At 59.8% G+C, this 12,615-nt stretch overlaps 1 protein-coding gene across 2 annotated transcripts; it reads left to right on the top strand.

Moving 5' to 3' along the window:
- The first annotated feature begins 6 nt into the window (after positions 1 to 6).
- Positions 7 to 10,258, top strand: HES3 (hes family bHLH transcription factor 3). Of its 2 annotated transcripts, XM_040459722.1 has the most exons (6): positions 7 to 1,009; positions 6,393 to 7,337; positions 7,684 to 7,759; positions 7,867 to 7,962; positions 8,064 to 8,145; positions 8,526 to 10,258. In XM_040459722.1, the coding sequence occupies exons 3-6, from the start codon at positions 7,700 to 7,702 to the stop codon at positions 8,897 to 8,899; spliced, it is 612 nt and encodes a 203-aa protein (XP_040315656.1). In that variant the 5' UTR covers positions 7 to 1,009; positions 6,393 to 7,337; positions 7,684 to 7,699; the 3' UTR covers positions 8,900 to 10,258. The 2 variants fall into 2 exon arrangements, with proteins under 2 accessions (XP_040315656.1, XP_040315665.1); XM_040459731.1 differs by lacking the exon at positions 7,684 to 7,759.
- The last annotated feature ends 2,357 nt before the right edge of the window (positions 10,259 to 12,615 follow it).

Raw genomic sequence — 12,615 nt, forward strand, 5'->3', positions numbered from 1 at the left:
ACCGCGCGGGGACCCTGCCCTGGAGGCAGCCGGAACACCCCGGACTGGGCAACCGCGCGCGGGACGACCGCCCACTTCGTGGTGAGGGAGCATGTTGGCCAATAGCGAAAAAGCGCAGGAGGCTACACCGCGTTTTCCAAAAGGCAGAGTCCAACAGTTTACAGTGCGACTTTGGCTTCGCTGGGGAAAAGCACAAGCAGACGTGTGAGCATGGGGAAAAGATTGGAATTATTTAACAGCGGTCACCTTCAGGTGATGGGACGCGGGGTGACATTCATTGTCTTCTTTATATGTTGTATGTTTTTGTGTTTTCCACATTGCCCACAGTCAACATACATCACTTTTTGAATCGGAAATTGCTCTTTTCTTTTGAAAGGGTTAATGTCCTCTTCTGGGGAGCTCACAGACGGATGATGAAGGAGAAAAGCAAGTGAGCAAGTGACCAGAATGGAGTATGGCGGGTGGGAGTGGACAGGAGCCAAGTAAGAGTGGAGGAGAGGGAGGGGCTCCAAGGAGGGGCCTGCGGATGGGCGGGCAGAGGGCTGGGGGGCAGCTTGGAAGAGATGCTGGAGCTAGGTCTTGGGGCACTCGGGGACCCGCAGCGTTAGGCTGGAAATGAGAGCAAGGACGTCTGTGGGGAGGGAGGGAGGGAGGGAGGGTTGGCACTGAGTTTGAGACACAGAGGCAGGAGAAAGGAAGCCTGAGTTGGGATAGGGGACAGGCCCCCGGGGAGGCTGGAGCCCAGGGTAGTGGGTCAGAGAGCGCGAGACCAGACTGAGCTGCAGTCAGCCAGGCCTGCATGTGAGCCTCTGGCTGCCCCACTCTCTCGTCTGTCCCTGCAGGACCTGGCAGGAGGCCTGAGGTCTGAGCAGCTGGGCTCAGGGAAGGATGGAGAGCCTGGGATTGAATCCTGGTCTGAGGACTGCCGTGGCCCAGCTTTGTAACCTCGGGCAAATCAACTCCCAAGTCTCAGCGTCCTGTAAAACAGGGATCCTGATTTCACCATCAGGTATTGACTGTGTTCTCCCAAGCCTTGTACCGTGTTTAAATGGTGCTCAGGAGACATTTGCTAAACTGGGTTCATGGGAATTGAAAGGAGATGTAATGTTTTTGTTGTTTTTAAGTCTGTTTAACTTTTTTGAAAAGTTTTATTTATTTATTTTGAGAGAGAGGGAAAGAGCCTAAGTGGGGAGGGGCAGAGAGAGAGAGAGAATCTCAACTCGACTCCATACTGGCAGCACAGAGCTGGACATGGGGCTCGAACTCACAAACCGTGAGATCATGAGCTGAGCTGAAACCAAGAGTCGGGTGTGTAACCAAGTGAGCCACGCAAGCGCCCCAACTTTGTATTTTAAAACATTAAATCTCCAGGGTGCCTTTGGCCATTGGCATCTGCTGTCCACACTGACTTAGGGCCTTGATCTACCCCCCCCCCCCAGGGACTGGCTCCCTTTTGGGGGCAAAGAGTAACATGAAATCCAGTTTAGCCAGTCCAGGCAACCCCCTCTCCTTTGCCCATCACTTCAGACCATCCTTCTCCATCAGCCCTGATTAGGGAACATGGGGCAAGCTGAGGACAAAGTACAGGCTAACAGCACCCCCACCCCCACCCCCGGTGGGATATCTGTGTCTTCCTCCGACACTCCTGACTGCTCAAGAACAGGGGAAAAGAAAGAAAAAGCAAATGTCTGACTGATGGAGATCACAGTCCTACAGAACAGGAGTCTCCTTCAGTCTACGGATAACTTAGTAAACTGCAAGTAAAAAGCAATCTTCTCCATAATCTCCAGAAACCTATAGACTCCGTTTCCTGGAGCCCTAATAGCACCCTCACCAAGATGGAAGGGGGTTTAAGTGCTTGCCATGGTGATGTGGGAAACAAAGGCAAATGAAAAATTGAATTCCCTTCCTGCCCACAGCCCAGTGATGAGTCCTTGAAAGGGGCAGAGTGAGCAGCCTCCCTCAAGGAGCTCAGCTGCCTGGACGATGACACTTTGCTAGGGGCAAAAGGGAATCTTGGCTTAACATTATCCTGACACCCCCCCCCCCCCCCCCCAGGATCCTGAGTCTCCTTAAACACATAAAAATTATTTTGCAAACCTTATTTATCTTTAATCGCCAAGTATTTGTTGGCAATTAAACTCCAAGTATATGACTCCTGATACACATCTGAAGGGTCTCATGACTGAGGTTTTACTAAGCAGTAATAAATGACGTTTTGCTAACAACAGCTAGACCCTCAAGGTCCTGGAAACCTTTCTTCTAAAATTTCTTAGAGACTTACTCTGTCCCTAACCCCCTCCCAACCTGAAGGTATATAAATCAGTTACTCTTTGCAACCCCAGTGCAGCTCTTTCTTGCCATGGGTCCCGTCCCGTGCTTTAATAAAATCACCTTTTTTGCACCAAAGACATCTTTGAGAGTCCTTTCTTGGCTGTGGGCTCCAACCCCCCACCATCACCCCAAAACCTCATCAAGCCTCATCTTGGAGAAGGAAGAAAGGAAGGGGAAGCAGTCTCTTCCCAGGTATGGCCAGACCTGAGGGAAGGGGGATCTTTAGAAGTGACTGGAGTTGCTGAATCTGTCAGGACCCAGGGCTCACAGAGCAGTAAGGGAGGAAACAGGCAAGTGAGCAAATATATGCACACACTAGCATAGACCCAGAGAAACAAAGTCACACACACAGATACAGAGATGCACAGAGTAACAGTAATTCAACCAGTGATAGGGACAGAAACACACAATGAGTCCTGCTTTCCTACCAGAGAAAAGCAATCTGATCAAAGAAATCCACTCTGCATCTGGCTCTCATCCCCAGGCAGGAGAACAACAAACCCGTAAAAATATAAGAAAATAAAAGGAAAACTACTCAGCCCTGGGATGCCTTACTTGCCTTCTTTTGTAAAGAAGCATTTGAATGTGTTTTGTTCTTGGAGCTGGGAGGCAAGGCGAAAGGGAGCCCTTTCTCATGCAGGAAGGTCCCTCTGCAGGGTCTCCCCTACACATCCCCACATCCCCCCCTCCCGCCCCCATCCTGCTATTCACCCACCAGCTGAGGTGGTTTTCCATCTTGGGTCTAAGTGCAGTTTCCTCCTGCTTAAAGAGTCCTAAGAACCAGCTTTACTTTTCCATGTGAAACTGTAGGCTGAGATGAAATTAGCCTCTCTCTCTCTTTTTTTTTTTAATTTTTTTCTCTCTCTCTTTTCTTTATGATTATTTATTTTGAAAAAGAGTGTGTGGGAGAGGGGCAGAGAGAGAATACCAAGCAGGTTCCTGCTGTCAGCAAAGAGCAGGACTGGGGCGGGGCGGGGTGGGGGGGGGGCGGCGCTCAATCTCGCGAACCATGAGATCATGACCTGAGCCGCAATCAAGAGTCAGGCACTTAACCGACTGAGCCACCTAGACGTCCCTACCCTTTTTCTTAAACGGGGTGGCTTTATGGAGCAAGAGAGAATGTAGCAAGTGCGAAGCACGCAAGACGCAGGCGCTAGCGTTAGGTGTGAAGCAAACACCTCAACCCACACCGGCTTCCCAGGATGAAAAGTTGGCTCTCGTCCAAGCTTGACACCAAGTAAGAAAAGGTCTGAGAACTGGCCTCTCCCCTCCCTCTGCCGGTGGGTCTCTGGTCAGTTATTGCCGGAGGGGCCTCTGGGGCTCCTTGTCACTCACAGGCCCTCCGTCTCATCCACTTCCCACATGGAGGCCAGGAAGGGTCTGTTCATCTCCCCGGGAGGGAACCCTGACCCTCCAACAGTTTTCTTCTCCCTCCTCTGACCATTCTGGGCTCCAGGCATGAAAGCCTCCTCTCTCTAGTCTGGAAACGGGTAAATGATGTGGATTTATGAGCACATCAGCCCGAAGTGCCTAAGTCACAAGTGCACAAAAGGGCCGGGTAAATATTTAAAGATTAGAGCCAGCTGGGGAGAAACACAAAGGCCTGGGACAATGGGGGTCTCTCGGAATTCACTCTCCCTCAGCTGGGCCAGCCCGGTTCAGTGTTGATGCACTCACCGGAGGCCCAGCCTTTGTCCCCTGGAGGGCCCTCGGCTGCCAGGCCATTCGGAGTTCCAACACAGCTAAAGAAGAGTTAAACAATCGCAGCCACTCCAACCCCATCTGGAGACAAATGGCTGAGTCATTTCAGAGCTTTTGCTGTGTCCCAATAGTTAATTACACGAAGCAATCACTTCATTCCCCTTTGAAATGCATCTGCAGAGACGGCCGGCTGGCGTATTTCTTCCCCGAAGTCACCTCGCGGGCGGTGGCCTCTGCGGCACTCCCCAGTAAACTAGCATTGCTTTCAATCCCTGGGTGCTGCCGGAGGGAAAGGGGCTCTCACCCAGGGCGGAGAGGTTACACAGGGCCATCGCCTGGGAGGGTCGGTAGACTGTCTGGTGCGGCTCTTGTCCTGGGGCCTGCAACCCCCCTGCCTACCTCCTTTCCAGACCTTAGTTGCTCTGTAACAGTTTTTCTTTAGACAAAGTCGAGAAAACCAAAGGGGAAACGGAGAACGAAGGCACAGGCCACTTTTTGCCTTCAATTCCCAAGCCCGAGGAAGCAGAGGACTGAGTGTTCCTTGAATGCCCCCGAGGTCTCCAGAACTACAGAAGGATTTTTTTTTTTCCTTTTCCCTTGAATGAGCAAAGGGCAACCTGGGTCTCCCCAGCGCTTTGCCGGAACTCGTGCTCCTTTCCAGGCCCCCTGGGGAGCCCAGATGCTAAAGATGGAAAGGGAGTCGGTGGCCTACATCCCAGTTTGCATAAGCCCGGCTTCTAAGATAGTCCACGTCCTTCCCAGCAGCCGAGAGGCTTCGCCCTGCTTGCTCTTAGATAAGGGGGGGGGGGGGGGGGGGGGCCCCCCCTCCCCCCCCCCCCCGGAAAACGAACCCCCCCACCCTTTCCGCACCCCTTCGGAGCCCCCCCCACCCCCACCCCGCCTGCCTGTGAGTGTGCTGAGGGTGGTCTAGCTCAGGACTCACAGAGTGGGGGAGGAGGGGACCTGGGTCTTAGTGGGGACGTGGCCGCCCAGGAGCCCGAATTGCGCATAAAGTGGGGATTTCTCCGCGCGCGGGGAAAAAGGGAGGGTGGAATCCTCACCAGGATCTGTTTCAGCCCTGAGTCCTGCCCGACCCTCGCCCGACTTAAGGGCGGTTCTCGGCGGGCGAGCCGCGCTGGGAGTGGGGAAACCCGGAAAGCAGAGAGAAAATCAGCCTAGGCGGGGAGTCGCGGGGACGCCAGCCCGGGGACTTGTCCCGGGATGGGGGCGGGGGGGTGCTAAATGGGGGCGCAGGGGGCGGTGCCGGGGTAGGGGTAGGGGGCAGCGAGGCGGAGGCCCATTAAGTGGGCGGAGGCAGAATTTGACGGATGCGAGTCCAGCCCAGGCCGCCCCACCAGGCTCGCCGCCTGCAGCCAAAGCAGAACATTGCGAATTAGCTCGTTTTGCGGTCAATTTTCCACTGCTTAAGAACACACTAAGCCACCCACGTGAGCGGCCCCACCTAGCGCGACCGGGAGCCTTCCGCTCGGGCTCGAGAGGAGTGACGGCCCCAGGAGCTGCGGATGCTAGGGTGCGGGCAGGGGCGGGCCGCGGGCCCCTTTATGGCGGCCCTAACTCTGGAGAGGGGGCGGGCCGCGAGGGCTGCGCCGAGGGCCATTGGTTTGCTAATGCGCCCGAGTTGAAAGGCGCGGGCGGCGGTTTATGGGGAGGGATAATAATTAGAGGACAAATTGCCCCGCAGCCCGCGCGGCTGAGAGCGGGGGCGGGGGCGGAGGGCGACCGCCGGAGCGAGGCGCGCGCCCAGCTTCCGTGCAGATGTGCGGCCGCTGGAAGCCCGCGCGCAGCGGGGCGCCCGGAGTTTGGCCCCGAGGGGGCGGGCGCGGGCGGGCTTTGTGGGGCCGGCACAAAGCCCTTAACACTCGGCTGCCCCCTTTGTGCCCGGCCCCGCCGCCCGCCTGCCCCGCGGCGCCTTTGTACCGAGCCGCCACCGCCCCAAGCCGGGGGAGCGCACGGAGGCCAGTGGGGCCCGCTCAGCCCCCGGTGTTTCAAAGCTGCCCGGCGCGTGCCAACGCTGGCCGGCCGGCCTCGTCCCCGCCGCCCGGCCCGGCCCGATCTGGCCCGGGGTCCTGCGGCCGGGGCGGACGAGCACCTCGGAACCCCGGCCGACGCAGCCTGGGCCTTGAAAGGAGGGCGGAGCGCGATTCTCCACGCTGCTAGGCGCCTGAGAAGCCTCTGCCCCAGGCAGGGCCCATCAATACTCCGGGCAGGGGCGGGTGTGGGGGAAGAAGATAGCCCCTCTCCAGGGAGCCAGGGGGCCCATCCGGGACCCAACAATCTCCCCTCCCCCTCGCGCTGGGTCCCTCGCAAAGGCCGATTTGTTTATTCCTCTGCCGCAGGGCTCAACTGCAGAACTTTTGCGTCGAAGCTACTTCCTTGCCCTCGCAAGTAGCCGTGGGAGCCAGCATTGTTCGGAGCCCCATTTTATAAACCTTGAACCTGGGACCCTGCGAACCCAGGACAGGGAGGTAACTGGAGATGAGTCCAGGGGCGTCATCCTGTCAGCCACAGCTACTGGAGTCCTGCTCCTGGGGCCCAACCCGGGACTGCAGCAGTCCTGCTGTAGGGCCTAACAGGTCCTGGGGTGGTGTCTCTTCCACTGAGCTCCCTGGGTCTCCAACCACAGCCCGAATAATGAACAGTGTTTGGGGGTCCCAGACCTCCAAGAGCACAGAACGATGCTCTCGCCATATGACCAGTGATCTTTCTCACCCTCACCTTTCATTTGTTGGGAGCAAGAGAAGGCCGGTGGGAATAAACTCCCCGGCTGTGAGGGCAAGTGGCAGAGCCTGAGTTGTCTAGCCTGGAAACTCAGGACTGAAACTAGCCCAGCTGGAAGAGTGTGGGTTGGGGCCTAACAGGGCCAGAGGGCACTTGGGGTCAGGACACACACCTGAGCACAGGAATGCTCCCAGTCCAAGACCCCAGCTAGGAGGAGACTGGCTGTGGCCCCGAGGGCGGGCTGCACGCTTTAATGGGACACATGTCGCTGTGTGGCCCCCTCAAGCCCAGCCTGTGCCCGGCTTTGAGCAGACACAGGCAGAAAATCGCTGCATTGTCCCAACATTAGGACGACTAATGTGGCGTTGCCAGCGTGGCCAGAGCGTGAAACCCGCAGAAAGGCCTTGCTGGCGGGTCCTCCCTGCCTCCGCATCTTCATCAGACACACGGAGGCCTGGTGTGTTGTCATAGTCATTAGCGGGGCTCAGAACCAGCTGGACCCATGGACCTTCCTCAGTGGGTGCCCCCCAGAATGCTTGGAGGCAAGGGACGGCAAGCACTAGGTAAGTGGGACTAGTGAGGCTCGGTCCCTAGGGACACTAAACACTGGGACAGAACAGGGCACGGAGGGATGTGCATGGGAGGGGACCCCAGACTCGGGAAGTAGTGGGGGCGAAAGGGATATGGGAAAGACTGAGAAAGGGGAAGAGGAGGGCCCCTTGGAAGAAAGGAGGGTTCCTGGAGGTAAGGCTGAAGCCTGGGCTTTGAGAGGGGGGTCACACAGAGAGGTGGGGAATTTCCCAGTGCATCCCCCTCTCATCTCCTCCCCCTCGGGGTTCCTCGAGTCCAGGAGCGCCTCATTGACATGTAAACGAGGAGCCCCTATAAAGGCGGCACTGCCTCCCACAGGAGCAGATACGACAACATGGGCACTAAGCCTGGGACCCAGGGCAGCTCCGGTGGCCAAGCCGGCGGCTTCCGCAAGGTCTGGGGTCCTGAAGGGCTCAGGGTGTGGGCCTGCCAAGCCGGGGGTGCGGTGGGGCAAAGGGCAAGAGGACCCTGGCCCTGTCCTATAATGCCACCCCTCTACAGATCTCCAAGCCACTGATGGAGAAGAAGCGACGGGCACGCATCAATGTATCGCTGGAGCAGCTGAAGTCGTTGCTGGAAAAACACTACTCCCACCAGGTGAGACGTGGGCATGTGGTGAGGTGGGGGTGATACGATCCCCAACCTCATCCCTTCCAAGTCGGACTGTGCAGCTAAGAGCCCTTTCCACGGATCTGCAGATCCGGAAACGCAAGTTGGAGAAGGCGGATATACTGGAGCTGAGCGTCAAGTACATGAAAAGCCTTCAGAACTCGGCTCAAGGTGGGAGGGAGTCTGGAGGGGATAGGGCAAGGATCTGAGGGGGGGGGGGCACTTGTGGCGTCAGACCCGTGCATATCACAAGGCCAGATAAAGGAGGGATGGATGAGAAGAGAGCTCGGGGCAGTGGGCAGCTGGGTGAGGAGAGGGCCCCAGATTGCTGGAGGCAGGAGGCTGCGAAGACCCTGCAGGCTAGTGCAGTCGCAATCCCGGTGAGCGAGGGTCTGGACCCTGGGAAAGAAATTCAGGTTGCCTAGCCCCTCCCCTCCCTTCCCCGCCACATTTCTCCCCTCCTTTTCTCTCTCTACACCTCTCCTTTCCTCCTCCCCTCTCCTATTCTTCCCTCCCCTTCACATTTCTCCTGTCCGCTCCCCTCCCCCCAGGGCTCTGGCGGGTCCCCAGCGGAGCCGAGTTCCCGTCTGGCTTCCGCAGCTGTCTGCCGGGAGTTAGCCAGCTTCTGGTGCGCGGAGAGGACGGCGGCGGCGGCCTGCGCTGCCCCCTGGCGCTTGAGCGCGCAGGTGGCAGCACCATGGACAGCGCCAGCCCGAGCCCGGAGGCGCCCGCGCCGCTTGGCTCCTGCGTCCCCGCCATTTGGGCCCCTGCTCCAGCCATCGGCGCCTCGAGGTCCCAGCCACCCCGGCTCCTCTTCCCTGGAGGTCTCCCCGGCCCGTCCTCCAGCGTCCCGGGGCCGCAGCCGGCCCCTCGCCGCTGCGCCGAGAGCCCGGGGCCGGGTCTGGGGGTTTGGCGGCCCTGGTGAGTCCCGGCGCCGCCTCAGACTCAAGGGGGCCCCCTTCTGGCCCCGGGACGCAGAGACTGTTTAGAGCGCGCCTGCGGTGATGGCCGGGACCCCAGTCTTCCGTCTTGGTCCCGTGGCAGGGGTGGCTGGGAGGGTGCCGCGTGCCCGCGAACGCGAGGAAATACACGGAGCCTCGAGGGGGACCTGTGCCCCCCCCCCCCCAGCCCCACCTACTCAAGCTGGACCCGCTCTCTCCTCGTCCCACCTTCTCGCGGGGCTGGGAGGGGATGTCCCAGGCTGCTCCTCTTTCCCAGGGCCCCCGGCGGGCAGCCCGCCCCCGCCCCCGCCCCGCAGCCTCGCCGCTGTGGGAAGGTCGCCGTCGGCAGCGGCGCAGAGCGGACCCCTCGCAGCGAGGAGAATCGCTGCCCCGCCCCGGCCCATTCAGCCAGCCGAGGACGCCCGGTTCCCACCGGCACAAAGCTCGCCGGGTCCCGCCCCGCCGGCGAGGGGCCCCCAGCCCACCCCCACCTTGGAGCTTCTCGGCTTCCACGGGTCCCCACCCCCTCCGCACGCAGCACAGCCCACCCGGCCGGCGCGCTCTCTGAGGCCCGCCCATCTCAGAAGACCTGCCCCGAGCTGCCCCCGCTCAGCAGCCCGCCCTGCCGCCAGATGCTCCGCCCACCGCTCGGGTCACCCCACACCCCGCAGCGCGCGGCTCCTGAGGGTTCCGGCCGCCGGACTTCTTGTTGCCGCCACAGAACCCGCGACCCTCGACAGCCCTCCGAGCGCTCTGCGCCTGTTTATTCTTCCGAAAACGAGGTCATTGCTGTGCTCCGACCCTAGCCCGGGGTCCCGGTGTTCGAGGGGCAGCCTGGGGCTGGGGGATGAGAATCCTGCGCCAAGCCCTGGGAGGGATCCTGGCATTTCCAGCTTGAAATTCAGAATACAGACAGTGGCGAACCTGTGAGATGGGTACAAAGAGACCACGGAAGTCCAAATTTCTCCCACGATGCCTACTGGGGTGCATCTTTTGAACTACAAATACTGACTTTCTATAAAACATTTCCCATTTAGGGATACCCCTGCTTTGCTTATGTGTGCTAAGCCCGTTCTGGTTAGAGTGCGGGGAGAGAGCGGCCCGGCTCCCCCACTCCGCCCATCAGTCTCTCTGGAGCGCAGGCGGGGAGGGGGTCTCGGCTATGGCGGCCGGGGGGGGGGGGGCGCGGCGGCCCCTGGGGTCTCGGCCTCCTGCTACGTTGGGGGCGAGTGGGGGACAGGAGCAGCCGCAGTAATCCCTCTGCCAGCCACTAGGTGGCGACCTTATACCGCGGACCCAGGGAGCGGCCTCCAAACTCGTACCCGGGCTGGAGCGGGTCACCACCAGGCTCGATAGGTCTGGCGCCCCCAGGCCCTGCCCTTCTTGCTCTCCCGAACCGACCTCACAGAGGCTAAACGTCCCTGAAGCCACTCCTGGTGCGGAGGCTGCCAACTGCGCTCATAGTGCTTCTCCTGCTATTAGCGCTGTGGTGCCCACCCCACTGCTCTGTCCTGCCGCTGGTCCAGGCCATCCTGGCTCCCTGGGTGGGGCTGCAACGCTGGCATAGAAAAGGGGCACTGGCCCAAAGGATGGCGCACTAGGAGGACTTCTGGACCCAGAGGGAGAGACACTTGGGGACAGCTGGCTAGCAGTGCTGCTCTATTCTGGAAAGGTGTTTCCATGAAACCACCCTAGGAATGCCAGGTGCAAATCATAGGAAGTTTTTATTGTATTCTGTACAGAAGAGAAATGCTCAGTCATCAAAAAACTACAAACAGATTCCTGGCTCTGGGTGGGTGGTGGTATAAGGACAGAGCTCCCTCCCCTGTGAGCCTGGGGCCAAGCTGCTTCTCAACGCAGCAAATAGGCCTGGCGGCTGCACAAAGTGTGAGGGGGAGACCCAGGCCCCAGGGTCCTCCGTCTGGGGTCCTCCCTCCTTTTTATTTTTGTAAAAACCATAACTGGAGGGATTTGGGGGTATCATGTCTCCCTGCAAGTATTGCCATTGGATATGAAATACAGAGTAAAAACCCAATGTGACAAGTGGGCCGGCCTGAGCAAGGGGTGGGGTGGGGGGATGACACAGTGGCTAGCTGGCGATCTCTGCCCCCACTGGACATGTGGGTCCTTGAAGGCACAGCAGCATTGGCCAGAGGTGGCCCCTCCCATGGCTGGGGCTCTACTGTGGTTTTCTGTCCTGCTCACCTGTGGCTGGCTCCTCCCTGCCCAGTTACCCCACAGCCTAGGACCAGTGGCCTCCAAAGCATAGATGGAGCCAGGTAGCCCCCTATCCTCGCCCCTCCCAGGGCCTCCTCTGGGGCCAAGACCTTGTCAGGGGGGTGAGGAAATGGGCCTGACCACCAGAGGGTCTGGGGCAGCATTGCAATCCCAGGTGACAGAGCAGGAGGGAACACAGGGCCAACAGGCTCTGTGCTGGCCCTGGAATCTGCTGGGGGAGGGGCTGGGGCTGGGGCTGAGGTGTAGGGGCCATTGTGTGGAGGCAGGGGCCAGGATGACACAGCCTCTGCATTTGCCCTTGTCCTTTCAGCTCAAGGTCACAGCTGTTCCTGGGCTTCTCCTTAGCCTGAGCCTAGGGTCTTTCTCCAAAGAATACCCAGCAGGCCCTTCCCCAAGACCCATGGCAAAGCCAAGAGCCCTGTCCATGGGTGAGGGAGGACCCTAAGGCCCACAACCTGGGAGGACTCTAAGCCAGGATTCCTTCCCTGGGGCATCAGGATAAGGAAGCCCCTTTTCCCTTTCTTCAGTTCTTTCCCATCACGGACCCATGACTTCCATGGTGGCAGGGTGATGAGGGTGGGGGGACACTAACAGTGGTCAAGGTGGGTGGTGGAGGAAAAGTGCTGTGCTTTAGCTGGGGTGTGTCCCTGGGGGGCCAGGGGCACTGAGAGTGGGAGGCCTCAGGTGCAGAGGCCACACCGGGCCACACACTGAAGACTGACGCCCCGCAAAGGGCCCACAGAGGGCCCTAGATGCTCTCACACCCTGTCCATTGAGGAGCCAGTGCACAGGGACCAGGAGACTTCTCCCAACAGTCCTGAGAGTTAACATGGTCACCTGCTCAAAACAGATGGGGAAACCGAGGCAGAACTGGTCAGCAGGAACACCTGCTCAGAGAGCTTGTTTGGGCTTTGAAGACCCCTGTGCTTAGAGACCCTCTGTACCCTGCCCCCCACGGGGGTGAGACAGTTACAGTGCAAAGTGGAAAGTAGGGTGTAGCCCGGTGGCTCCTGTAGGGCTGGGCTTTGCTCCGTCTAGTGGTGGCCCTGTCCCTGGGCTCCCGGCCGCCACCCCCATCCCCCCAACCCAGCTGCCCTGGGGCTGTGCGAGGTGCATCAGGGCCTTTACCCAAGCCAGGCTCGCTCTGCCCCGAGACGCGGTACCCAGCAGCTGGTCCGTGCCCGGCGGTCGTCCAGGGCAGCCGCCGTCACTCCAGGAAATGCCCGCGGCTCAGTCACGCAGGGAGAGCTGGCCCACGGCCAGGCGTCACGCAGGCAGAGCTGGCCACGCAGCCAGCCCCGCGTGGCGCTGCCCGGAGCCCGGCCTAGGTCAGCGCGGCATCTTTGGTGCTTTGGTCCCTGCGGGCGGCCCGGCCCGCCGGGCGCGCGTGGGGAGGCGCCGGTAGGCCCTAGGACGCGGAGCCCAGCGAGTCCGAGTGCAGCGTGACGTAGCCCGAGGACTC

The sequence above is a fragment of the Herpailurus yagouaroundi genome, unplaced genomic scaffold (genome assembly GCF_014898765.1).
Source record: "Herpailurus yagouaroundi ecotype Mexico unplaced genomic scaffold, PumYag 77, whole genome shotgun sequence".
Classification (NCBI taxonomy): domain Eukaryota; kingdom Metazoa; phylum Chordata; class Mammalia; order Carnivora; family Felidae; genus Herpailurus; species Herpailurus yagouaroundi.

Bases quoted from the DNA above. Each gene is read 5' to 3' on its own strand.
- HES3 (XM_040459722.1), top strand. From the start codon at position 7,700: ATGGGCACTAAGCCTGGGACCCAGGGCAGCTCCGGTGGCCAAGCCGGC. The intron at 7,963-8,063 runs GTGAGACGTGGG...ACGGATCTGCAG, and splicing joins AAAAACACTACTCCCACCAG to ATCCGGAAACGCAAGTTGGA. The intron at 8,146-8,525 runs GTGGGAGGGAGT...CCCTCCCCCCAG, and splicing joins CCTTCAGAACTCGGCTCAAG to GGCTCTGGCGGGTCCCCAGC.